The 27206-nt window shown below is 35.8% G+C and overlaps 1 protein-coding gene across 1 annotated transcript; it reads left to right on the top strand.

Annotated features, from left to right (window-relative positions):
* Nucleotides 1-142: 142 nt before the first annotated feature.
* On the top strand, nt 143-27113 carry IQUB (IQ motif and ubiquitin domain containing). Its single transcript, XM_068669604.1, has 11 exons — nt 143-3896; nt 5081-5242; nt 5356-5531; nt 5799-5954; nt 6862-7072; nt 10866-11041; nt 15904-16074; nt 17542-17718; nt 19274-19522; nt 23393-23578; nt 26157-27113. The coding sequence occupies exons 1-11, from the start codon at nt 3713-3715 to the stop codon at nt 26280-26282; spliced, it is 1974 nt and encodes a 657-aa protein (XP_068525705.1). The 5' UTR covers nt 143-3712; the 3' UTR covers nt 26283-27113.
* The last annotated feature ends 93 nt before the right edge of the window (nt 27114-27206 follow it).

Below are 27206 nucleotides of genomic sequence, written 5' to 3'. Positions count from 1 at the left end.
TCTTAATGACTGCTTGTATTTAGCAATCTGAAGACTTTCTAATTTCTTGCAAAAATGGCTTTAAGAAAATTTTGGTGCTTTACAAACTTTGTTTCATTTCCTTTCTGTTGTTGTTATCTGTATTTGTTGATATACAAATGTTATTTGAAATCAAAGTTGTAGAAAAGTATGATCCTACCCTGCTCTTCCACTGTTGGTTTTGTATTCTTCCCGCTTTCTCAAAGCCAGTACCAGGGTCTTTATGGCCACAGGATTAGGAAAGTGATGAAATACTAAAACTAGGCTTACCAAATATATTTATTTTTTTAGATTTCATCTGGATCACTGTCTTGAGCTGGCTGATTTTACTGGCCACATGAACAGTAATTCTGTTTCAGGGAAGTCCTAGATGTCAGCCCTTATCGTGACAGCAGGAACAGGTTACTTGATTAACGGGTTAGGTTACCATACTTAGCATAATCTACATGGCGGAAACTGTAGTATCAGTCTTTATTTTGTATGTATGTAACTTGCTTTTTATAAAGGTTTTGTACATAAACATGTACTTTATGGATTTATATGTATATTAATTCAAACCTGGAATATTATTACTAATAATTAGGAGAAAAAGGTTTTTCTCGACACATCTGGCTAGGTTCTTGCAAGCATTTAAATGGAGACTGCACACCTGAAGCCTGAAAACTTGCCTAGAAATTAAAGCTTACAGGCCCTAATTAAAACTACCCCAATTAGATCTAAGAACACTGTGCAGGTTTGTCTTTATTCACATTTTTTTTACTACCTTTTCAGTACCATTAACAAACTTGATGCAAGTTCCAAGATAAGAATATAGTTAGCTATTTGACAAAAATCTGCATCCTGTTAAAGGTTGACAGTTCTGTTCTATATTAAATACTTTTTAATAGGTATCTTGTCTAGGACTATTGATTTACCTGTGGCTTCATTATTAATGGTTAATTACGTCTCTTATATAATACTTTTACAATTAAGGTGTTAGGGAGTAGGACAGGTAGAAGAAAAGCCACTAGGTAATGTAAGCTACATATTGCTTCTGTTGACTCTAGCAATTATTTTTGCTGCATCATTAGTGTTGTGTTTTTTTCTTCCCCACACACTGTTACAATAATTACAGGATTTTGTTTTTTTTTTTCAAAATATTTTACTTGCTTGGTTTGTTTTAATAGCTTTTTTTTTGCCTTGGGAAAGTTAAAATCTGGTTTCTTCTGAGCTAAGACCACTAGGTGGCATTCCAGAAGAAGACTTCACTGAAGCTTGCAAACAACATTTCCACATGAGAAATACTAAAGATTATAAACCTGAACGAGGGTGAACCATGTTGGATGAGAAATAAAGACAAATAGTCTTAGGTAATAAGTATTAAGCTAATGTGAGAATAAGTGTGGGAGGAGGGCAGGGGGTGAAACACCAACACATTTTGGTTGGTAACACAGGCAAGAGGGTAGCAAAATATTGCTATCTTTTCAGTTATTTCCTGAGGCAGTAGCTGAACTCCTAAAGCTGTATTGGCCATGTGACTTAGCTGTCCTATGAGTTCATTAATTATGTTTCCTACTTTATATTAGCAATGATTTTGCTGGTCTATAAGTGTTGTGTTGTGTCTCTCAAGATAATTTTCTAAATCTATCTGAAATACTGAATTAGTCTTCACAAACACTTTAATTTAGGAATTGATTAACTTGAATCTTAAAAAGGTTCTACTGAAGCCAAAGTCTAGGAATCACAGATAAGGACTTTTCAGCTTTTTATCAAATTCTCTGCATGCCTTACCCTTTATTTCCATTACTTCTATCATTAGTTCAGTTTTGTTCCACAATTTTAGAAAGCAGAAGTGTAGCATGGATGGGATTCATAAGTTTGCTAAATTAATAGTATGCTGTAGAATCAGCATTAAATAGCAGTTAATGAAAACAAACAAAAGACAATGGTCTTTGTTTTGGGATGTATTGGTGTTGTGTAGTTCACTTCATCCTAGTTCGGGATACCTCTGCCAAGAAGAGAAACAAAGTAATTTTTACCCTGCTATTTGCTTTGTAACTATATACCTGATACTTAAATCCACAGGGTAGCAACAAACAGTACACACATATTTTACAGGCAAGAGAGAACCTATATTAGGAGTACTATGTTGCAAGTAAATTATTTTAAGATGAATATGCTAGCAAGGCATAGTTTGGAGACTGATTATAATGATTTTGCTTGATTTTTCTTTATTGACTATGTTGGAATATGTGATGAAGCAAAAGACTTATCTGTTGTTGTATGGTAAGGTAAATCAGCACAAACCTTAGAGTTAACAAAACACTGTAAGATCCTCTGATTAAAGTCATTATGTGTGACAATCACCTAAGACAACCTAAGGGAGATGCAGATTGTTAAACCAGTAAAACAACATTTAGATTGCCATCTAACAGCAGCACTGAGGTTTTTGTTTGTCTCAAGTGCTATCTGTGCTGTTTAGTCTGTCTGGAGTGGCTGTTTTCTTAAGACAACTTTAATCTATGTAATTTTGATTGTTGGCATTCCATGGGAAGTAGATGAAAGATGCTTTTTTGTTTTCGAGGTATATGCTTTCCCAAAGTATGAAAATCATTTTTCACACTGCAAGTGAGTTTGAATGTTTGACCAGCGTGGTTATATGACAGGGACAAAGTGACTAGTTCTATAGAATTACTTCTGGTCCTCTTCTACCATGAGTTCAGGTTCAGTCCAGGGGTCAGAAAACAGATACCAGTAGTAAGGGGCTGTTTCTGCCCTTTTTATGGGAAGCAGGCCTGTGTTCGTAATCTGTAGTCTGTGAGACTTTGTAACATGAATGTGGCATACTGTTACATGGTGTGTGGATGTAATTCCATATATACTGAAATATGTAATTATATTTATATTGAAATAACTTTTTTACCAGGGTCCTTCCAGAGCCTGGCACCACACAGCTGTGCCTTTTATCCCTAAAGTAGCTGTGCGAGGTCTCTGGACTCAGGGTTTTCCTGCATGGCGCTGAGACACCTGTGCGAGCTGTAGCAACAGCTCGTAGCTTCGCACCCCTCGAATCCCCTCACACGGGACTTTCCTTCCCCTGCTCGCAGAGGAAATTCCCGACACCCTCCATCTCCCCTCGTCACAAGCCAGGGCCGGTGCGAAGCGAGGGGTTTGCGGCGGGGCTGCCCCGGTCCCCTCACGGCGCCGCCGCCGCCATTTCCCCGGCGTCCCCCGCCGCCCCTCAGGGCGCATGCCTGGGGCCGCGCTGCCATGGTTGCAGGGAGCGGCTGCATCGGGACGCCCTGACAGAGCCGGGGGGGGAAAGGAGCAAAGCACCGGGGTACCGGGGGTCCCAGCCGTGCCCTGAGCCGTGGGGAGAGAAGGGGAGGAGGGCGGCCAACGGCCCGACCCGCTGCCCCCTGGTGGTGCCCGCCCTGAGGGGCGCTGAGGGGAGGTGAGCCCCTGCCTGTGCGCCCTGAGGGAGGGTTTGGCTGTGAATTCCTCCCTGTGCACATTTCACCGATGTATATATGCATTATATACATACACGCATATGTGTAGGGGCTGCTGGCCGCTCGCTGGCACTGTGCTGGAGCGTTATGTGTGCTAAAGACCTGTGAAGATGCTCAGTGTTTTGCAGCTGGATGAAAATAAGTCATCAAGCTGTTCTGAGTAGGCTGTTTGAGAGAGGATTTAGGAAAAGTTTTTCAGAGCGATGGAAAATGGTGAGCAAGGTGCGTGTGAGCCAGACGGCCCATTCAGTGCATCACCCGAGAATGCATCTCCTGTTACTGCTACAAGTTACCCTACTTCACTTGAATTAAAAAATTCAGAAAGGGAAAAAGAAACATCTCAAGATGCAGTGCTGTCAGAGAATGTGACAAATTCGACAGTGACAGGTAAAGAACTTGTTAAAACGTTGGACATTAGTGCTTTAAGGAGATTTTTTTCTTCAACTTGATTATGCCATCTTGCACTCCTCACACCCTCCTGTTCACATTTGCAGGTTTTTGGTTTTGAAGTGACTTTTAAAATTCTTATATAAAATTTGATTGAAAAGGTGAGGAATGCATTATTTATCTCACATTGTGATAGCAATTTGTATACTAATATGACATTTTATAGGGCAGTCTTTGTTTCCAGAAATGTATATGAGTATGTTTATGTGTTTTGTACAGGTGTGTTAAAAATAGCAGTGCATAATTCAAATATAACATGACTTCTAATAATTTAGGCTAGATCATAGCAGTCACCTTGCTATTTTACCTTTCTGAGGTTCGCCTGTAACTTACCTGTCACCCTTCTGTACTCCATGCCTTTCTCCTGCAGTCCCCAAAACACTCCAGCTCTTCCTGCATTTACTTGATGCTTTTCTCTTCTGTCCTGTGTGACTTCCCCTTTTCCATTCAGCACCCTACTTCCTTAGGTCTTCAGAGCTGAAGGTAGCGCATCCCATTCCTCGTGTGAGCACAGTGAGTGACAATACAGAGCTGCTGCCTGCCTGCCTCTTGGCCGGGTTCTGTGCAGATGCTCTTATTTCAAGTAGCTGGTCATCACTTCCTGGGAAGAGCACTGTACCAAAGCCAGATGGTGTATCTTATCTCTAAGCCAAAAAGAAGTAATGTCTGGAGTTTCAAGCTAAGTAAATCTGGTTCATAGTCTTTGAGTCAACACCACAAAGTCAACGTGTGGAAGACCACACAGATTCAGCCATCGTATGCTTAGATCGGGTCTAAGCTGGAGTGGGTTTCAGTAAGATTTTCAATAATGGTTCACTGTGTACATGACTAACTGTTATAAAATTATTTACTTGAGAATAAAACATACATTTAGCTACTATAACTTTTTAAATTGGAATATGAATGACTTTTTATGTGGTAAAAGCATTACGTTAGATCTCTCTTTAAATAGTATCTAATACTGCTTCAGCTTTCTGTTGAAGCAAACTGTTTTCCAGCTTAAAAATCTATGATTATTCTGCCTTAAAATGTTTCAATAACATCATTTAGGTGTAAACCTGAAAGAGGTATTTTATTTGTTTTGAGAAGCATATCAGAAATTAATTTTGTTTTTATTTTTTTAGGAAGCATAATTGAGGATAATAAAACTCTTATGTGGAGTGTGGCTACATTTAATGAAACTATCCAGTGTGAGAAGTTGCATCTTGATCTGGGACATTTTCCCAGGAAAGCAGTTCAACAGGATTACCGCATGCCTGATGTCATCACTGTCAGAGTACAAACAGGTAAATGGTGTTTTTAAATGTGTATCTATCTCAATAAATAAACAAACATTTTAAAATCTCAATCTGTTACTAAAAGAAACAATATTTCTGTCTTGGAACTTCTGTTTGGACAGATCCTGATACCTTCCAAGATGTAGCTGTAAAAATTGAAAGACCTACTTTTCGTAAACCATTTCTGGGTGGATTTAAGAACAGTATAACAGGAGTGGAATTTCATAATGCAGGATCACAAACAATACCCAAAAAAAGACCTGAAAAAGGAACTACGTTATTTTGTAGGGAAACACAGGTAATAGTTTTGTAGTGTCTTTTTAGAATGTTTTATTATTATTATTATTATTTGTTTCTAAACAATAGAACATTGACACAATTATTTCAAATAGGAATGAGGATGTAAGTCAGCAATAAGTATGCAGGTGACCGTATTTAATGGATTAATATCATTAGGCTTGTGGTTTTTGTTTTTGTTTATAAACAGCTAATGTTGTACTTCTTGTAATGATGATCAATACAATCTCTGTGTTTTGTTACAATTTGACACGTGTTTTTTCCCCAGACTGTGTTTCAAAAAAATAAACGTCAACAAACAGCAAATCCAACATCAACACAGATGACTAAGGTTGGCTTGTATGTGTCAAGCGTGACTGACAAACTAATAACACCTGGAAAGTATTTCACAGCAGAAGAATACCATAAACGTCGACTTGAAGCTGTAAGTTCTCTTCTGTTTGCAATTGTATCTGTGAAGTAAAGTTGCACAAAGGTTACTTGAATATTTAAAGAGTGTTCAAAGAGTAAATTCAACAGTGAGCTTCCAAATGTCAGCTTAATCTTCACATTTGGTAATCTTTCTGATATAGGGTAAGTGTGTGTCTGCACATTTACAATATTAGTGTTTTCAGCAACATTTGAATGAGACCTTATGGTTTCTTAAATATTGTACATTGTGAATGTAATGATATCTATTTTAAGGTAAACTTCCATACATATTAAGGATTAAAATACACTTGTCCCTATGGCATTCTCATATCCTCAGAAGGACTTTAATGCCATGTACAGCCTCAAATAGCTGGAGTATTGGACTAGGATTTACACGACTTGCATTTGACTTCTGGATTTTGTGTTTTTGTATGTATGTACATATTTATATATTTATTTATAAACAGACCTGACACACACAGTGGCCTTGTGGATTCTTTTTGGTGCACAAAGTTGCTTCCTGAAGGTGATTCTGACTGTACAGAGATTGTGCAGGGCTGGCTGTTCAGGCGTTCTAAGTTTCTTCATCCAAGCCACCTATTCAGTGGCTGTGCACCTAACTTAAGTACGCCTTGTCATCATGTTAGCCTGGACACTGCTTTGTAAATGCCCTAGGTCTTATTTTAATTTCTTGAAATAGGCAGTTTGACTAAATGAATAAACAATTGGTTTCCCCAAGTGAGATAATTGTATTGATATGTTTAGCCAGATGCTTTAGTATCTTCTGGTTAGAAGTTTTCTGTAAGAACTTGCTTGGTTAGCATGACCTGACACCCCTAAGATCTTGTAGAAATGGAACCCAAAATAACTATGCTGTTTGTTTTTAAATTGATGACTTTTTGGTATTGTATCACATGTAGGTAATAGTATTACAGAAATATTTCCGCCGTTGGCATGCTAGAAACCTAGTACAAAAATTGAAGGAAGAAAAGAGACTGAGGCTGGCATGGGAGGCACAAGAAGAGTTAAAAAAGAAAAAAGAGAAAGAAGACAAAGTGAGGAGGGAACGTGAGCGAAGACTGAACCCTAAAACAAAACAAGACTTTGAGCTGCTTTACCATGCTTTAGAATGTAAGTTTTTCTTAAAGGGACGCTCCTAAAGCAGCAAAAGAGTACAGTCTAAACAAACTTTTCTGGTTTTGGCAAGTTTCTTTTTTTTTTTTTTAAGGAATTATATGACTTTTATATATTTCTAGAAGCTTTTTAGGAAATTATCAGCTTATAGAATGGTGCTAGTATTTGTGCTGTTTTGCGGGACTTTTTTGCCTGTTTGTTTGTTTTTGCCTTCATCTGTAATGTAAGGTCAGCTAGAGGAACAACTTTTTATTTTTTTAAGAATCAGAAGTTTAAAGTAACTCTGATGCATATAAGTTGCTGAAAATAATGCCATCAAGAAATCACAATTAAGATCCATCGTTTGCCATTTAATATAGATATTTTCATAACGGGTTATGTTTTGCCCAGAAATTTACAAGAGAAATGAAGCTTTTGCTTTCGTCCATGTCCTCTTCTGTTGCCATTTCTTTTCCTTTCTAATGTATTCCATGTTTCACAAAACTGCTGTCAAAAATTTAAAAATCTGTTAAGACTCCTATAGAGCATCTTGAAAGACTTCTCCTATCAGAGTGGATGATGTCTAATAGAGGCAAGCACCTCTAAACTTTTCTGGCAAAATAAAGTGAATACTGCAGATAATTGGCTAAAAGTCTAACAAGAGAATAATGTAAATATAACAGAAAATTAGCCATTTTGGAAAAACAAAAATGAAAGATATGTACCAGCACATTAAAAACAAACTAACAAAAACAAACAAAAAACCTGCAAGAGTTCTTTTAAAATGTCTCCTTTTAAGCAAGAAGCTTGCACTGTCACTTCTATAACTCATATTTTATCTAAGCCTACAGTGCTTGCTTATGGTATAATAACTCTTTAGCAGTTTTTACCTTACTGTTCCTAATGCAGATCTGATCTAATGGATTACCTGATTCATTGCAAAGCTACCGGATGTACCTTAAACCATCCCAACTATTTTTCCTATTGTAAACTGAGTAAATAAATTTGGCCGCATGTTATTCATACAGCTTAGGCTCATGATTCAAGAAGTCCCAGGTTGCACACTTATCTTAAATTCTGTCATACTTTGTGTGGCACAGAACAAATTGCTTTGTCTAAATGTGTAAATGATATAAATATTACTGTTCTCTGTGACAAATGTAAAAATTTATTACTGGTTTTAAGATTTAAAATTTTGGGGATTATATCTTTCTGGGATTTGTGCTTGGTTGGTTGTTTTTTTTCCTTCCCTCTTTCTCCTCAGAGAAGATTTGCTTTTTATTTCTGAAGAATTGGCCCTCTCAAAGGCCTAACTTGATAATCAAAACCCAAGGTATTCAACTGATTATTTTCTCTCTCAATTTCCGGCAAGGACTACTGTTTAGTATCTGATTTTCTCCAGTATTTCTTTAAAAAACTTCTTCCTAGTTAATGTGCTATCAACTGTGATCTAATTCTTCGTGCGTGGAGAGGCTGATTTGCAATAGAAGCAAGAATGTTGAGATAAAGTTGTGATTAAGCACTGATTTCCCTGATATTCTTAGATTTAAAACTTATTGTTATATAACTGTCTTTTTTGCTTAATTTAATACAGTTGGATTCATAAATAACAGAACTTCCAGTTTTGCGTGTTCAGGAATTTAAGATCTAGGCAACCTGAGAAGCACATGCCACTTCAAAAGCTATAAAATAATTGGCTGGTATCAATCTGTTTTGTTTTTTTTTGTTTGTTTGTTTGCTTTTGTTTTGTTTACTGTTGTTGACTAGTTGCTTCTCCGGAGACTTGCAGTCATGCTCTTTGTTATAACGGAGCTTAGTGGTTCTAGGAAGTTGGTTTGTTTTTTTTTCCTACCTGCATCTGAAACTCCTTTTACATTCTTATAGTGTCACCAGTCTACACAAGCTAAATCATTGTGACAGTAATAGAATGAGGTTATTGTCCTCTAGAGATTGTGAAGGTTATTGCTGCTGATCACAACACCGGGATAATATTACAGGGTCAGCCAGTAGAAGCAATTCATTTTGGTACAAAAACTTGCCTGCTGACTGTCTGGTGCAAATGAGATGTATCTAAATATTCTACATGTCTGCATATAGAGACATTTGTTAGTTATTTGAAAAGTATGAACAACTTCATTTGCTCTATAAAAACACTAAGAAAAAAAAATATAATGATCCAATCTCTATCTGTAAAACATAATCTAAGAAGAATGTCTTTAACTTGATTGTATGTATATGGTGAATCCCTAGGTGAGTATGGATAACGTTCGTAGCACCTTCATCTCTACAAGTACAAAATTGCTTGTTGTATTTATTAACTCTACCTTTGAAGTTGCTGCCCCCTTCAGGCATATAAAGCTTCATGTAAATTAATTCTATGCTGTGCTTTTGTTTGCTGAAATGGCTTTATTTTAAAATATATCTTTGGGTACTCAGAATTTGTCAGACAGCTGTCACATTAATACCAAAGCTTGGAGAGCCTTAAGGAAATGGATTGAAATATTTTAAAATAGAAAACATAAGGTATTGTAGATAAGGAAGCCAGGGGCAGAAAATAAACCTTCCTCCCTTCCCTCCTCCTGCCTTTAATCTTACCTGATGTTATAGGCTTTTTCAGTAAGTGTGCATCACATTGTATTGTCTTCTCTACCCTATGTTTTGCTTTTGTATAAATATTCTGAAATAATAACAAGATACTTTGAGACGCTATTCAGGAATATGGAAACTTGGGATCTTACAAAATTACCTACAAAAATATCAGGATGTATTTGAAATGGAACTGACCCTTCAGAAAAGCCAGGAATTGTTATGATGTATGCAAAGCAAAACAGCTTTCCATAAACATAATGATTTTACTGAGGGATTCCTGTAAGGGCACGTAGGCTGCATATCAGAAGGGGTACCAGAAAATAAGCCATGATAGGTGTGTCTGCATGTTTGTTATTAAGTATTTAGTTTATCCTTCAAAGTGTAGGAGATACCTGTGGTTTGGTGATTTGACCCTGTGAGTTAGAAGGCCAGGTGCTCATACAGCATGTACTGATTCATTTGCTGCTGTCATTATTATCTAGTGGCTTGGTGTCCCTTCCTTCTATTTAAAGGGTTCAGTTCTGGAAGAGGAAATGGAGAGTGAAGTAGTGATTGTCTATTTATAAGTGTGTTTCATCTGCCTTAGGTGGCAAAAGATGATACTACTCAATATTCACTGTTAAGACCTGAAGAGCTAAATATGATTGTCAGCCAAGTTTTATCTTGGGTTTGGATGACGTCAGTCTTCTTTAGATTTTACTCTTTTCTGCAGGGAGAAGCAGTGGTTTTCTAAGCACTGAGTACCAGTGGCACCGCAGTAAGATGCTGTTCTTAATCTGTTGGGTGGATCTTCATGATATCTTGTCTTGCAAGTTTGATCAGCATTTGTTTAAAATGATTCTTGTGTTCATATCATTCACAGCTGTTTGAGACTCATTATTATTTGAGATGCAAAATCATGAAGAAATCATTGCACCCTGCATTTCCACAGAAACTAAATTATTCTTCTTTTTCATTTTTCTCTTAAATCGTCTTTGAGTTTGGAGTATGACTTGGCAGCGTGCAATTGATGTACACTCACACGCTCTTAGAGCACCTGTATCATTTACATTAATTTCTGTGCCATTTTGTGTGTACTGAAAATATGTATAACAATCGATTTCCCAATACAGAAACTGTTTTTTAATTATTATTACTAATAATTATGTTATATCTGAAATAGGAAGGTAGGAATTTCACTGGAAAGCATCTAAAAAAATACCTAAAATATTTATACCTGTAGCATGGAGACAGGAGGAGATTGAACGGATTAACGCAACTCTTACTGGAGCTGAAAGAAAGGCAGCACTTTGTGGACTTCTAGAAGAAGAGGCACAGCTGATTGCTTCCATTGGGAGACACAAACTAAATGCAGATGAGGAGAATCAACATAAAGCAGTACTGCACTTTCTGAGTAAGGTCAGTAAAGTAGTTTTAGGCTGAACATACATGTAAAGTTATGAAGTACAGGAAGAGAAAAGACATCTGTAAATTACCAGCCCAAAGTAACTCTTACAGCTTTACAAGTTAATCATGTGAATGCTAATGTTCTCTATATCCAGATTTTCTAGTTGTTCATGTCAGTGATGCTCTTTTTCCAAGCTGAGAAAATTCCCTAGCACTGTGACTGATTATTGAAGGATGAACAATGCATTAGTGCATCATTAGGACTGTCACTTTAGATTTTTCATATACAAAAGTAGCTGTGTATATGTATAATACAAAAATCAGCACAGAGCAGATTAATTTTGTGTTGTGTAACCATCATGCATAAAGGACATGATTCTGATAGCACTTTTAACATCATGCAAGGCTCAAGTTCTAACAGAACTCAGAATGGCTAATTTAAGCCATTATAAAATATCAGGAAACTGCATATTATTCTGTATTTTGTATTGTGAGATTAGAATGTAAGAATTCATGCATGAAACTCTGTTCTTTCTTAATCAGTTTCTGTATCTTTAAAAATCTGCCTATAAGCTTACCTTTCAAAAATACTCAGTTTCACTAAACAAAACGAACAACTCAATGATCTTCCCTCTGGTATGTACTGTTCATTGCTCTCTATAGCGGAAAAGTCTGCTATTGCATTTAAACTTAAATGCAAACTTTGAAGTATGCATTAAATATTTGTAAAAATTAAATTTTACCCTACAGAATTAATTAGTTATTTTTTTTCTTTTTTTGTTCCCTCAAAAATGTTATACTGCAGGAGCTAGATTTTTTGTTTATTTCCCCATTGAGCACAGGCTTCTGTTCCTAGATAATCTTATGCCTGTCTTCAAAGGAAGTATTTACTCTGTGTTCCTGTACAGGATAGAAACCCAAGAGAGCTTTAACTGAATCTTGTATCTTATTGAACTCAGTGATTAACTCATTGGTTTCAGCTGAACTACAATTTTAACTTGAGATTTTATTTTTGTGTAATCATAGGGATGAAATTTAATGTGAGTGTTCTTTGGGTTCTCATCTATTTGAAAAACAATAAATAGAATTAGGTCATATAAAGATGATTTAGAATGATATCACATTCAGTGGCTCTTTAATGTGAAGTACAAAAAATAAAGTTATTTTAAATTAAAACAGCAATCTAACCTCTGAGAAGATTATTTTCTTTTCTGTCTGCTTTCAGGGGATATGAAAAAATTATGAAAAGAAATACTGCAACAGCAATAGTTTGGGAATAACAAAATTTTTAGACTATTTAGTGCTCAAAAGTGGCAGTTTCGTCCAAAGTAAACTCTTCATTTTATTATTGATGCATGGGAACAGGCCCCCAGAAAATGATTCGATAAAGTCTATCATCTTTCTTCATTATGAACAAATTACTTATCTGAAATACTGGGGGAACTGCTACCAGGTTTATTGCCGTGACATGACTGAATTCTCTGTTACTGCTATCAAGAGTGCAAAAAACAAATAAACTAAATATTTAGGAACGATACCAAGAACCACAAAGCATTTCTATATTAAATATTTGCTTCTACTATTTAACATCATTCCTTCATCATCCTTCTAGGAAAAGAAGCCTGGTTCAGTCTAAAGCAAATATATTTCCTCTTAACTGTATCTTGATCTTTATTTTTCTTTTCTGCACTGCTTTCCAATGTGCTACCCTGTATAGATTACTTCTGGTATATATTCTCAGGAGCCAGACAGTTTTCTTGCATTTAGGAATCAGAAATAAAATGTTCTTCAGTACCAGAACTCCTATTGATAGCTGATGGTTGGAGATTCATGAGAGACCTGAGAGACAAGAGACGTCTCTTTCCAAACAGTGGACATACTTCAGGAGCACTTATTACTATTTTATTTATTCATATTTTACATTAATACGTTTGTGTTTCAGTACAGAGACTAATTTCTTTCTAATTTGACAAGCTAGTTAGCTTAATTTCTGCATCTTTTCATGGTTTTGTTTGCTTGTTTGTTTGTTTGCTTTTTTTCTTCTTTTTTTAACATCATTTCAACTGCAGTGTTGGACTAACCCGTTTACAAAGATAGCAGCCTAACACAGGAGATAAAGAAAGTAATAAACTCTGCATTTAAAAAAAACAAAGGCAATGTCAAACTGAATAGGTGGCTCATTATGATTGTAACAAGGCAATTTAAACACATGAAATTTATTGTTGGAGTGGATTATAGCCACTTTATTCAGTTATTTCTTCAGCTTTGAACTGATAATGTTAATTCAGACACTTGCCATTAAAGTTGTAATGACGCCTTTCATGTATGAAGAATGCAAGCAGCTCTACTTAGCCAACATGATATGAAAGTTGCTTTTTCATAGTAACTTTTGTTCCCTTCATTCCTAAGTTAGGCATGTACCCTAATCATGCCTGTGTGCTTTTAGAATGGTTTCTCCTGGTCATGTGTGCACTACCTTCTAGGTGTCTTCTTTACACCAAGTTCATTTGTCTGCATTCAAATTTTGAAGAGCAAAATTGGAGTTTTTTTAAAAGGCATTCCTGTAATCATTAACTCTTGTTCTATTCATACCTTTCAAACTTTTTGCTATTTTTGCACACGTCTTCTGAATTTCATTTCTTTGCTTTGCTTACCTTTTTCTCTCTGTATCTGTGCTCTTTTGTTTCTCTCTTCAGGTGTTTTTTTCTGGTTTCTTGTGCTGGCAGCAGAGTGCAGTTACAGTAGTCTTGCTCTCTGAAGTAATACAGATAACAGCATTATTGTAAATTCCACAGCACTGCCAGCAGACAGTTTCAGTCAGGAGAAAGCTGGGTAAAAAATCTGTAATTTTAGTTTTGTTATGTCAATCCTTCATGAAAATAGTCCTGAAATCAGTGAGATTGAGATTCTTTCTGAAACACTCGAAATCCTGTCCATAGTGATGAGATCTCTGTATTTATTTTTTCAATAAAAAGCTGCATCATTCATTGTTTGTTTAATTTGCTTCATTTTATAAAATACCCTTTTTGATGAGGTAGTGAGGAAGTTACAGATAGATTTTCTTGATTTAAGTAATTTAAATGTGATCATAACATAGCTGGTCTGTGTTACAGGTGGTCTGCAGCGTACAGCCCTGAGACTGCTAGCTCATATCTGGATTGTGTAAACTTAGCAAAGGAACCTAGCTTCAGTAACCGTGTCCTAGGCAATCTCTGCTCAATGACTCTCCCTAGTATAAGCAGATGACCTTTATGTCTTACAAAAAGTGATTTCTTTGTAGAGGATCAAATGTATGTACTGCAGTTACGTACACTGTGGAAATCAATGGTTGTCACAGCTTTTTCATAAGGTAGATGGGCAACGTAATATTTCTTCTAAGTTGGTGGGTTTTTGTTTGCCTCTTTTTTTTTTTCAGTATTTCTAGTACTGTACAAAGTTAGTGTAACAAAGTCATGAAGTTATGTTAGAATGCTCCTTTCTCTCCCTGACAGAAAACAGCTTCTTTCTGGTTTTGCAGAAGTTCAAAGATTTCATTAAGGAATGACGAGTTCTACTTTTCACTAATGTCCATTTTGCTGTTGCATTTCTTAATTAGTTCTGGATCTGGATTGTGATCTCTGATTAATAATACTTTAATTATAGTTCCATCCCTACTGATAAAGTAATTAAATGTTATCCAGTATTAGGCCCTCTTTTCAATTACTTTGTCTTTCTTTTGCTTACCTAATTTTATAATTTTAAAAGATGAAAGCCCTATTTTGATGTGGTGAAGACTGCTCCTATCTGTTCTATCTACCTAACATTCTTGCTATTTGTATGACCTCCCACCATCGCAAGCCATCATCATAATAATAATAATCATCACATAGATACTAAAATCATATCCACAAAACTACTCAGGCATCCAAAGGCTTCATGAAGTGTTGCTCTAGTTAGCTGACACTGAGATCTCAAAGTGAAGTTCACAGGTGTTTGAGAATATTCAAGTTCCAAATGCAGTGAAAATTAATGATTAACACACCCAGTGAAATTGCAAATAACTGTCTCCGTGTAAGATTAAGGAAGAGGAGTGGTGTTAGACAACGATAGGGAGAGGGTTTCGAATGCCAGCTTTCTGTTGGATTTAGATATCTTTCTCCATGGTTAATTAGCTCCACAGTGTATCAGTGTGGACAGCAACCAGAGCCAGTCCTGCAGGAAGAGGAGAATGCCAGGACTCTTCGAACTGAGTAGTGCAGCTGATCCCATGTAACTTCTCACTGCAGAAGTTCAAGATGTGCAAAGAGAATTGGAATAGTATGGTCTGTAGTTAGGTTTGCAAAACAGGAGCCAGCTAAGTATCCAATAAGCTGTAAATTCATACTGTACCTTAGTCAGCTTTACCAGTCTATGCCTTCTATCTGCCTGTAGAGCTAGCGAAAATAGAACAGTTCCCTGGAGGTGCCTTGCACTGCAGTAGCCTTTGAGGCCTTAAATTTGAGATCTTTACACAGTCAACAGTCCCATTGATCTTACTGATAGTTTAGAGGGATTTATGACTGCGAGATGAAACACAGAGCAAATGTATTCCATCACTACTGTCAGTAAATTCATTTTAAAGAAGCAGAGCGTATCCCTGTAGGAGAATATTATTTATTTTTAATATACTCCAAGTCAAAATTTTCATGACCTGCAATTTTAAACAAAGTGTGCAATTGAATGCTTGCTCTGGTGGAAAAGGTACTGTAGAAATATCGACAATAGAATTAGCCTTTTGTGTTAGCCAAGCATTAAAGTCAAGTCAGTGTTTGCTTTGGTGAAACCTGATGTAACAATGCACTTGGTCAGCTGGTGATCAGTTTATAACAGCTCAGTTGTACAAATTGTTTCTGAAGTGTGCGCAACCCAAGAGATGGAAAGCATATGATGGAAAAACCACTGAAATGGATACACCGTACACACTCCGAGCCAGAGAACTGCTTGAAATCTACCGCAGTGTTAGCATGAATGACATCCCACAAGATGAGAGAGTAGATGTGCTGTTAACACTCAGACGTACAGTGGAGGTATGTTTTATTTTTCTATTTATGTTTGGCTTGAAGCTACACTTTCCAGAGGTACAGTCATTTAATTATGTCAATACATATGCAACGCTTCTTCTGGCAAATAGGTGCCAGCGTGATCAGCTGGCAGCAAGAGTCTAATGTACCATGAGAGAATAATTTATATTCCAGGTATACTCTAAATTCATATTGCACTTTGTGATGTACGCATTTTTCTTCAAGTTGTGGTAGAATTTTAAGTTTTTGGTCTTTTTTTTTTTTTGTGTGTGTGTGTATTAAAATATAATACAAATATAGGACAAAGATTAGCTTAATATTTGTAACAACTTGATGAAAACCATGACAGAGATGTGAGTGCCTGTTACTATTTTTTTGTTTTTCTTGAAACAGATGTTCCTTTGATTGAAAGATTCCCCATTCACAACCTTATCATTTCTCTGTTGCTTTGGCTGCCACTTTTATGGCTGGCAAATACTGATTTTTTTTTTCTTTTACCTCTCACTCCCCATCCCCACTGCTACTGCCAGGATTCTTAGTGAAATAGAAGCTGGCTGCATTTCTTTTAAACCTTTTATTTATTTATTTATTTAATTTAGCTTTAAGGCACTTTCAAGATGATAAGATGACATCAAACTAGAACAGAATGTTGCTTCCTGGTCTTACTGAAACAAACTAGCATCTTCCTGTTGCCTTTGGTAATAGCAGAATTTGATCTGAAGTCAATATGACATTGGGAGCATTGCTAATTTATGAACTTCTGCCCATCTGAATACAGTCATTGTTGTAGTAATCAAAGCCTAGAATTTCTGTAAATTAACACTCATGTTTTAGGTGAAGAAACCCTGAACTTAGTCACCTGCTATCTATCCCTGGAGAATCTCTTTATAAGCATTTGAAGTATTGAAATGACTAATTTCCAAGGATGCTTATAAATCTTCCAGGTCTTTAGTGTGTGTGTTTTGACTGGTTGGGTGGTTTTGGTTTTGTTTCTTTTAAAATATATATATAAAAAAACAAAACAAAACAAACAAAAAAAAAAAAAACACAACTGTGTATACATGTTACACCTCCTGTCACATAGCCAGAGGGTGCCAAAAGAAGCTGAAGCTTCTTAGGGACTTCCTGGGGATTTTGGAGACTGAAAACTGTGCCTGTGTTCTGTGCCTCATCTCAGATGCTCAGTGTTTTTTAGTGCCTCCAGATTTGCAGTTCTTCATAGCTTCAGTATGCATACAGGCTCCTTAAAGCAAAATCTGTAAGTATTCTTAGTTGTTTGGCTTTTTACGTTAGTGTTTTTAAAGGTTATTTTCCTAAGACACTACAGGTTCTTCTGTTCGTATTGAGAATGTAAGGGGCTGTGAATGAATGGCATAGTGTCCATAGTTTGCTTTTGTATCTGTGTTAGAATTATTTTGTTTGTTATATTGTTGTACTTTTTTTTTCCCCTTTTTATCCTGTACTTTCCTTCAGGAACATGCATGTGAATTAACAAAGGAAATAGTGGAATTAATTGACAGAGAAGTTGATCTTATGTCGAGAGAGGTGAAAGAATGCAACTTAGAAGGACTGAGGAAAAGAATTTGTACGTTATTTCTACAGTATATTAAAACACCTAAGTTTAACCCTGAAGTTGCAAAGATACTTAAGGTATTGTTCCTGTTTTGCAGTCTGAGTTAATAGCCATGAAACTAAATAGGATAGAAAAGGGAGTGGAAAACCATGAATACTTTTTTATTTCTTTTTGCTGTAGAATTGCTGGAGGAGTTCCTCAAGAAGTAAAAATACATACAATTTTCATACAAATCATCTTATATAGTCATAGAGAAAGCATAGTTTTAACATGGTTTTAACAATCTGAGAAGTAGCAGATAGTAAAGAGAGAGCGCTGTAAGGTCTTACAGATCTTACAAGGTAGTAACAGGAAATTGTAACAGCAACGACACCAACCAACAGAGAGAGCTGAAAATGACCTAATTGCAAAGCATTTTTTCTTCCACTGGAAGAAGGTGTAATGTCTCACAAATCCAGGAAGGAGGAACATTGCCATTGTCAAAGTGATGAGCTGCTGTTGTACAACCAATTGTTACTTCATGAAAAGCAGATCCAGCTAGGAAGGGGAGATAGTGGTAGATACCTCTTTTAAGTTGTGTGATTTTTTTTTTTTTTTTTTTTCATTTCTAACTGCAGACTGTAGTAAAAATATCACTCATTATGGCTGGTTTAGGCAAAGACATGTATTCTGCATATATCAGGAGAGGATTCCTCTTATGGTGTTTGATAGTGTCTCAAGGATAGGGACCTAGTAAATGATAATGGGCTTTAGAATCAGCTAACAGTAAATTTTCACTACATTTATCATCAGGGTTACCTAGATGGGTCATAGCAGAGAGTGGGGATGGGAAATGCTTGGGTTTTGTAGCTTTTGGTTCACTGTATCTTGAGTTCAAGGTTGAACTGCACCTGTTTTTGAACCTTGTAACCTCCTGTAGACCATAAAAAAAGATGGCAGTTCATTAACAGACAGTCAAAGTGACCACAGCCTCTGGGCATTTCAAAGAAAGGCAGATGACCACGGTAGGTAGCGGGATTGTCAGATTGTTCAAGCTACCCTATTACAGACTTGAGCCTTTTGCACAGACTGCATTATACTCCTTCCAGAACCACAAAGCAAGATGAGGATAAGTTTTTTAGCAAGTTTCGTTCACTGTCTTCCCCAGTATTGCTTTTGGACACAGAGTTTTGATGATTTCATATTTTTATGCTGAAGTATTAATATGCCTGCAAGCTCAAGGCTTTATCTTTGACGTGAAGAACAGATTCCACATGAAAAATTAAATGCTGAAGAATTGGTTTCTGCTTTCTGTGTTATCAGCCATTCTGGAAAGATGACAATCTGCTTACAGAAAAGCACTAGCAAGAGCACTGGAGCAGAAGGTCTTCATATATCTTAAAAAACCAAACTGACTGATTTGTATAACTGGTTTAAACAAGTACAGCAAGAAAATAGAATGGCTTTTGGTCTTCTATTTAAAAGAAAAATAAATCCTAATGAGTATTTTAAAATTAATTAGTGGATTTTAAATATTAGAATATTTGCATAAATACATGTATTCATGGTAGAGTTAGGGTGGCACACAAGTAATACAAAGATATTATCACGTTGTGATAAATTAACCTTTTTTTTTTTTAAAAAATCTTTTAGGTTCCACCAGATCCTCTAAAGCTCTATAAAAATGTTAACTTCTGTCGTAGCTGCGAAAATTACTTACCATCTACTGAATTTCCTGTTCCTGCTAATTCCCACACCATTGGCAGATGTCACTTGTGTTGCAAGCTTGATAATGAGGCTCGGCAACGAGAATCATTTTTGAAGTACAGACTTATACTAGAAAATCTCAGAAAGTCTGAAGCTGATTACCAGGATGATACTAAAATTGTTTTCTTAGTTCAGGTACTGTCTGAGAGATCATTGCTAATAATGGAAACTGGTGGCTTTGTCTCTAATTTTCCTTTTATTTTGTGGATGTAGTTGACAGGAAGAGAACTAAAAGCTAAAAGCGACAAAAACTTCTCCCTGTGATATGTGATGTTCACTACCATTAAGAAAAAGCACTCGAGCTCTTGAAATGTAGCTGTGGTTACAAGCAATATATTAAAAGAAGGTAGAAGACTGGCTAGCAGGTCAAAGAAACAGATGATCCAGATTCTCTGGTACTGCTGTGGTGATACTGTTGCTTAAAGCCACTGGCATCATTGGTAAAGGAACAGTGATGTTTTTGTGGCTGGAGTATTGCTGAAGACATAGGGTTAGTAAAACAACCTTAGCCCCTTTTTCTGAATTGTTGTAGTAATACAAGTGAATTTTTTATATTCTCAGAAGGAAAACATAAAGAAAACAGAGTCTTTACATTCTGTTTTATGTCAGCAGAGCATCTGTATAGTTGGAATTTTTACTGCTTTGCACTCAGTGAGAGAGATTCACTAAATATTTTATTTTTCTAAATTATTTACTATCATATGTAATTATATGTAGTCTTCTGCAGCATTTCTAAGTAGGTAATGTTTCTTAATGATCATTGCAAGAACAACTCAGTTCAAAGAGCTTCTTGTCTCTACCTTTGGCAAATTCTGTCTCTTCTAGTTGTTACTATTTGTTTTGTCAACAAAAGAATCTGACATCCAGTATCCACTGGGAAAGTTTTAAAGTAATTGCAAAATATTATCTTTTGAAAATCGAACAGCCCAAATTTATTTGAACATTCTGGGATTTAGAAATAGGAATCTCTATGGCATCAACATTCATAGGACAGTTTTGAACTGTATTTTCAGGATGTCTAAAACAGCAACCAAGCAAACAGAAGCCAGACATCAATATGCCAAAAAGGAAGATTGGATCTTTAATTATCATGCCTGTGTTAAGAAATATAACAGAAGAGTTTGGATTTAGTAGATGCTTGTTTGTCAATACTGCTTTCTATTTAAGCTGAACAGTTTTTGTTTGTTTGTTTGTTTTTGTTTTTTTTTTTTATTTGAATATGTAAACATCTTTCAAACTCACTTGGATGTCTCTCACATCTCATCACTTACAAAATATTTCCAGCAAACACTCTTGGCTGCATTAGAACAGCAGATGCTTGACCTTGCAGAATGCTGGTGGCCGTTAATGCACTGAAACATGACTGTTTTTTAACTGCTGACACTGAAAGCCCTCTCTTGCCATTGCAGTTTTACCACTACAGCATCTCTGGACACTCCATGTCATTTTCATCCAAATTAACTTTTTCTCTTCAGAGCTGTAAATATTTAAACAGCAGAGATTTGCATCTTAAGTTATTAATTTTGTCTTTTCTCAAACGTTTCTTTAAATTATTACGTTTTTCCAAGCTGTTTTTTTTTTTTTTTTTTTCTTTTCTTCCCCTAACAACCGCTGTTTGTCCTCTACTCCACTGTATCCAGAAAACAGCTCTAAGGCATCAAAAATGACACTGGCACAACTAGAAGTCTTTTGCAACGTCTACGACAGCTTGATTTATTGTCCAGTGCAGTACCAAAACTGGATTGTCTGTGGACAGATGCAAGACTTTTGTGATAAGATAGAAGATTTTTCTTCAGATGTCTTGTGTATTGATTTTAACCCTGCTTGAGCTGAACACTTCACGTGCTGTTAAGGCAAAAAAAGCAGTTGGTGTGTGTTAGGGTAGCTCTGCTAAATTCAGCTTGCTACAGCTAAAGACCTGCTTTGTGGTATCAAAATGAGCTAGATCAGCAGCTGTGTCAAGTCCTGAGGCTGCCTTTAATTCTTTCAGAGGGTTTAACTATGCTGTGCTCCTTAGAATCAATGGTACATAGTATGGCTTTGATTTTCTTGATGGGCAAAATCCTAATGGGAGTGATCATTTGAACTAATGAATACTCTTCACTCCTTTATCAGTTCGTTGCCTACCCTCATTTCCCAGTCTCAGCTGTTGAGTGCTCTCTGATACTTGCTCCCAACCTGTTACATGGCAGTGTTTGAAGGGCATTTCTGTTTCTTGTGAGAACAGAACAAGTTATTGGGATGGAGGAACTGAGTTTCTTATGAAATCAATGAGCTGTAAATTTTCACAGCAAAACATATCTACCTCAAGAAAGTGCAGAAGTTGACTCTTAAGTAAAACTTTCCCCCATAACTAGACAAGTTTTAACATAGAACAAACTTTTGCCTGTTTTTTCAGGGAAAAAAAATAATCCAGGAAAAAGAGTCAGATTGTAGATCTGTTTTGCATGGGACTTTATATACTTCAATATAGACTTTAGCAAATTCTTCTAAGATGTACACACACACACAAAATAAATACTTCACATACACACACACACAAAATAAATAGTACTACTTGCTAATATGTTTGCTGACAGATTTCTGGCTTCTTAGAAGATATAGAAGTTATTCAGAATTTTGTGAAAAGGAGGAAATACTGAAAATAGAAGCAATTAGTGAAACCTAATAAAGGAGGCCCCACAGGACCAGATTTAAGACCAGATGTAGCAGTAATCCTATGTTCCTGGAATTAGTAGGCACACATTTATTATAAGTGGAGGTTCTAAGCCAAGCTTTTATCCACATTTTCCCTGGAAATAATTTAGATGGGCTCCTGGATTTTTGGAAGCAAGATAGATGAGAATACGTTAGGCTGTATATCACTGAAGCACCATGCTGGTATACTTTCATTCATCCTTTGTCAGGAATTTAATAAATAACATGTAAATGTTTATTTTAACAAAATAAGTCAAGATTTCTCCTTAGAGGAATGAGCCTTTTTCAAAAGGTTAGATGGAAGAAAACCTGTTTAAAAGTCTGTTGTTTACAGGCTCCTGAAGATAAAAATCTTCCAATAATGTTTCCATGACTGATACAGAGAAGAATCAATGGAGGGTGACTGAAAACATTGCCAAAGTTCAGTGGTAACTGCTGTCCTAAATTCTTTTTCTTCATTTACGATGCTGTTTTTACCAAGTTTTAGTAGTGTTTTCTGACAGCTAGTTATAAATTAAACAAATTAAGATTAATGCAGAATAACTTGAAACATGAGTGAAAAATATATCTAAAGACCTTTCTGTACCAGAGAACCTTTACAAACGGACCTTCCATTATATTTTGTTAATGTTGTAGTGTAGCTACCTGATCATATGTGACCTCATTTGATAAAATGAGTAACAGAGTCACGAACACCATAAACTCTTACACATCAACAGCAGAGTGAGGGGAAGGAAGCAGAGCAGGCAATTTAGGGTCTGTCATGGGTGAGAGTTTTTATTGGCCTAATTTCCTACATTTTCCACACCTTATTATCCTGACTACATGTAAACTTGAAGTAATTTAGTAGTGTAATAACAGTAATAATTCGATAACAGTAATTCTGAACCCCTGAATGAAATGGTAAACATCTCAGTAATAATAGAGATGGATTATTATTATTAACCAAAGAAGTCTGAGCAGGTTAAAGCATGCCATGCGAGAAAACAAAAACATGAGATTTAAGAAGTTTTATAAAAGCATTTAAGCAATCAGGATGTCAGAGGAAGATGGGAAATTGCCTTTGGCAGAAACAATCAAAGTAAGAATGTAGCATTTTAGAGATGACATAAAAATGTAGTTGATAATTGCCACACTGTGCTAGAGGAAGATGTAGTGTATATCTAGATGTTCTTTAACCAAGTGATTGTATAACATGTGCATAGAACAATATTTTATTCGAAGGCTGACTTGGATTCTTACATGGTTACCATGTTCTTCTTGTAGAATGAAATAAGTTTCTTCTTTCTTACCCATTTTCCATTTCAGCTGCAAGATCTACAGTACATGATTGAGAACATTTGGGGCTGTCAGTCCGCTCTTAGTGCCTGCAGTGATCTCTATGATTTGGTTATGGTCAGATGGGATAAGCAGCAGGAGTGGTCTCCATGGAACACAGTTCTTCTCACTAAAGATGAGGCAGATGCACATCTTAAGCTGTGTAACCTTCAAGAGGTAAAATTTAATGGGCTTAATTTGTTTCCAATACTTCTATTACATTTTAATAGAATCCTGTGTGTAGTGATGTTTGACCAAAGTCCTTACACTCATGCATGTTTGAGTTGGCCCACTATATCTGTTTAAATAATTATGTCTGTAGTATTAAATAGACGAGGCAGTAGTCCAGAGGGAAGTTGGCAGGCTACAGCTCACATCCATGTACCTAAACTGTCTTGCCCCGGTTCTCCCACCTGAAATTCAAGAAGCTAAGTTGCCTCATTCATGCTGCTTACTGAGAACCATTCCACATCTGTGATGCTCCCTCATCTGTGCTCCGACATAGCCAGCCATGTAAAATATGCTAAGCTCTAAATACTGTAACACCTGTGTACTTTTGGTCTGGTATAGGCTTTAGCCTCATTTGTTTCTGGCCTCATAAATTTATCATCAAATAACAGAATGGCATGTATAACCTTTTGTCTAGAACTTAAGGATTTCTCATAATAAAATTTGTTTCAACTTACTTGCTCACATAGTGCCACTTTCTTACATTTAAGTGCCACTGAAAATGTAGTCCTACAGTTTATAATTAAATAATAAAAATGTAATGGCAGCTCTGAGTTGGGAAAACTTAAGAATTGGTACAGAAGTAATTGAAACTGTGTATTTTTATATCACTACCCCCAAATCCCATATCTGAACATAGTGCCTGGTAAATAACTCACTCCACTGGACATCATATGGTAGAGTATTCAGTTTTCTGTGGCACAATAGAATCCTGGGGACTGTGTTTGTCTTGTGATTAGTAATGGATTATTAAGCCTCTCTCCTGTAGGTTTCTGATTTATATAAGTAGTGATCCAAGGCCATTGTTGTATAGCATTCTTTTATTCAGGATGTACTTAATTCAATTTCTAACACAGTATGTATGCAACACAAATGCAGCTTCTGATGTTAGTCATTATGGAAGTCTTGAGAGTATCTGAGAACAAAATTCACAGAGGAAAAGAATTACTCAGTGGAAGTTTTGCTTTGGGAACAAAATGTGTTAGGGCATTCTAAAGATAAAGGGAATTCAGCTATCTATATTTTCGTCTGTGCATGCCTAACTTGTGTTTTCAAGCAGCTGTGTTTATATGAGCATTACCTTTAAAAGTTAAAATCAGTTTCAAGCTGGAAATTCCTTTATCAACTCCTCTATCTCACTTCCAGTCAGTAAGACTCTTCAGGCAGTCTGAGTCTAACAATGCATCCATGAATCTGTTACTGGCTTTATAGCAGGCAGAGGTTCTGATTACGCATTTACCTGGTTTAACTTCTTAAGTCTGGATGTCATAGTCAGAAATGCCATTAACTTGGTTAGGTCCACAGGTTACACTTGTGTTTTTAATATGAATGATAAAATGTACTAAAAATATTTCATTACTTTAATGTAACTGCAATAAAACCTTTTTCTGTTTAATTTTAAACTTTCTCTGTCATTGGATTCAGCCCAAGTAATGAAATTTAAACTACATTAGAGTACAGAGTGAATTTTTTCAGCTTTTTTATATTATTCAAGTACAATGAAAAGCTGAAAGTAAACAAACTTCATCTGTGAAGACAAGTAAAAGTCTTGAATTTCATGCGCTTTTTATTAAATGTGTTCTAAGCTGGTATACGCTCTGTATATACCCTTGAGAAGAACCATTACTTTTCCTATTCCAAATGCCTTCATTCAAAGTTGGAGAACAACTGTATGATTGGCAGAGGGCTACAGAAGGTTCCTCTGCATCTCCTGCTTCAGTGGAGGTGGGAGAAAGCTCTGAAAAGCAACAGATAAGATACGCAAGCCTACCTTAAAATTGTATGGTATTTGTAGTTAACTCTTGCTACAAAAATTGAAACGGGCCAGCAAGGAATTGCCTTTCTTCACTGGTAATGGCCAAAGCTCTGCTTCAAAAAGTAATTGTGAAATAAGAGAAAATGAGGCAAAGTTAAAATGCTGTAAGTTGGATCTCATTCATTTAAAAAAGAAAAAAAAAAAAAAGCCTCTTAAGCTATCTAGAGATAGCAAAGCTGCCTGTTTTTTTTTCCCAACTAAATATTATGCTTATTTACAGCATCATCTGAGATAGTACTAATCACTAGAAATTGTGAAGATGTTATCACTGCTGACTCAAATACTGAAAAATGCTTTCTGCAGTGATTATATGTAACTAATCACTCTGATTCTTAGTAAGGAAATTTCCTGTATTTATCAATTTGCAAATGATGATATTTAGCCATTGTCATTTTTAATTTTTAAAAGATAGATACAACTTTTCTTACTTGAAAATAAATGAATGAATTTTATCTTGGATAAAAAATGCCAGAAGTGTTCCTGTTCTTAAAAGATGACATTTCACAAGGAGTGGTTAGTGATTTTCACTGTTGGACCATAAGGTAGCAGTATAGAACTACAAAATGTTTTATTTCCTTCTGTAATGTATATGAATAAATCATGTGGCTTAGTCCATTGAAGGGTCACTATTTATACTGTCTAAAATATAAAGTAATCTGTGGATTGATGAATATTTTCATTGTATTTAATGGCATTTGGATTTTCTTTCAGGCTTATGAAGCAGCATTTATTCACAGAATAAAACAAAAACATATCCGGGCGAAAAAGTACTTTGCTCAGATCCCAGCGATTACATCATTTTTGCCTAGGAGTAACAAGCAGACTAATGCAAGATAATTTTTAATAGCTACGCCTATTCCTACCAGTACAAAAACATAACTCTTAGCGAAGTTAACTGAAGTTAAAGAAAGTAACTGAACTATTGATTAATACAATTTACTTGATTTTGAAGATTTTTTTCACCAATATCTTAATTGTATAACATCAAAATAAACTTCTGCCTGTAAAATAATTTGATCTTGATTATTCAATATAACTATATTTCATGGTTTGTAACCTCATTATTTAAAAAATATTGTTGATGAGCTATATACATTTGTGAGCTTTGACTGCTTTACTGTGCATGCCTGTGTTGCCTGGAATATTTGTTTCTGTGTAATATTGCTTTTGAGGAAATTTAGCTAACTCTGTTATCTTCCACTTAGAAAAGTAAAAATAAATTATTTAATTTTATATTAATATATTAAATGTATTTTTCTGGCATTAAGCATATAAGGCAGAGAACCCCTCAAACTGTACATTCCTACAGAACAACAAAATTGATATGCCCTTCCAAATATAGCTGCTCTGACTTGGAAACATTGGTGTAAAACAGTAACTTCATTTTTTATGGCTCATCTTATTGGTCATAATGGAACTGCCAGCATACAATTGTTGTATCCAAGATCATGAAATTATTGTGAATCAGGTTGAAAATTTGAATATACACTTTTTGTGTTTTGTGTTTTGCAGACTGTTCAGAACGTTTATTTTTTGAGGAACTTCTCTTATGTACAGTAGAAGTTAATTGCTTCCCTAAACTTACAGAGTTACGGTTATGTTTGATTATAATTACAGAGAAAAATGTTTGATGGTGTCCATTCAATAAAGTCCTACAGAAAGTTGCTAGCTTCTGTTGACTGCTTTAAACCTCTATTCTAGACATGTCTTTCACCAAGGGCAAAGCCCTTTGCTCTGACATATAAAACTGTCTAGTAAAAG

The sequence above is a fragment of the Anas acuta genome, chromosome 1, assembly GCF_963932015.1.
Source record: "Anas acuta chromosome 1, bAnaAcu1.1, whole genome shotgun sequence".
In the NCBI taxonomy this organism is placed as follows: domain Eukaryota; kingdom Metazoa; phylum Chordata; class Aves; order Anseriformes; family Anatidae; genus Anas; species Anas acuta.
This window is presented reverse-complemented; position numbering and strand designations above follow the sequence as displayed.

Bases quoted from the DNA above. Each gene is read 5' to 3' on its own strand.
- IQUB (XM_068669604.1), top strand. From the start codon at position 3,713: ATGGAAAATGGTGAGCAAGGTGCGTGTGAGCCAGACGGCCCATTCAGT. The intron at 16,075-17,541 runs GTATGTTTTATT...ACTTTCCTTCAG, and splicing joins CACTCAGACGTACAGTGGAG to GAACATGCATGTGAATTAAC. The intron at 23,579-26,156 runs GTAAAATTTAAT...ATTTTCTTTCAG, and splicing joins AGCTGTGTAACCTTCAAGAG to GCTTATGAAGCAGCATTTAT.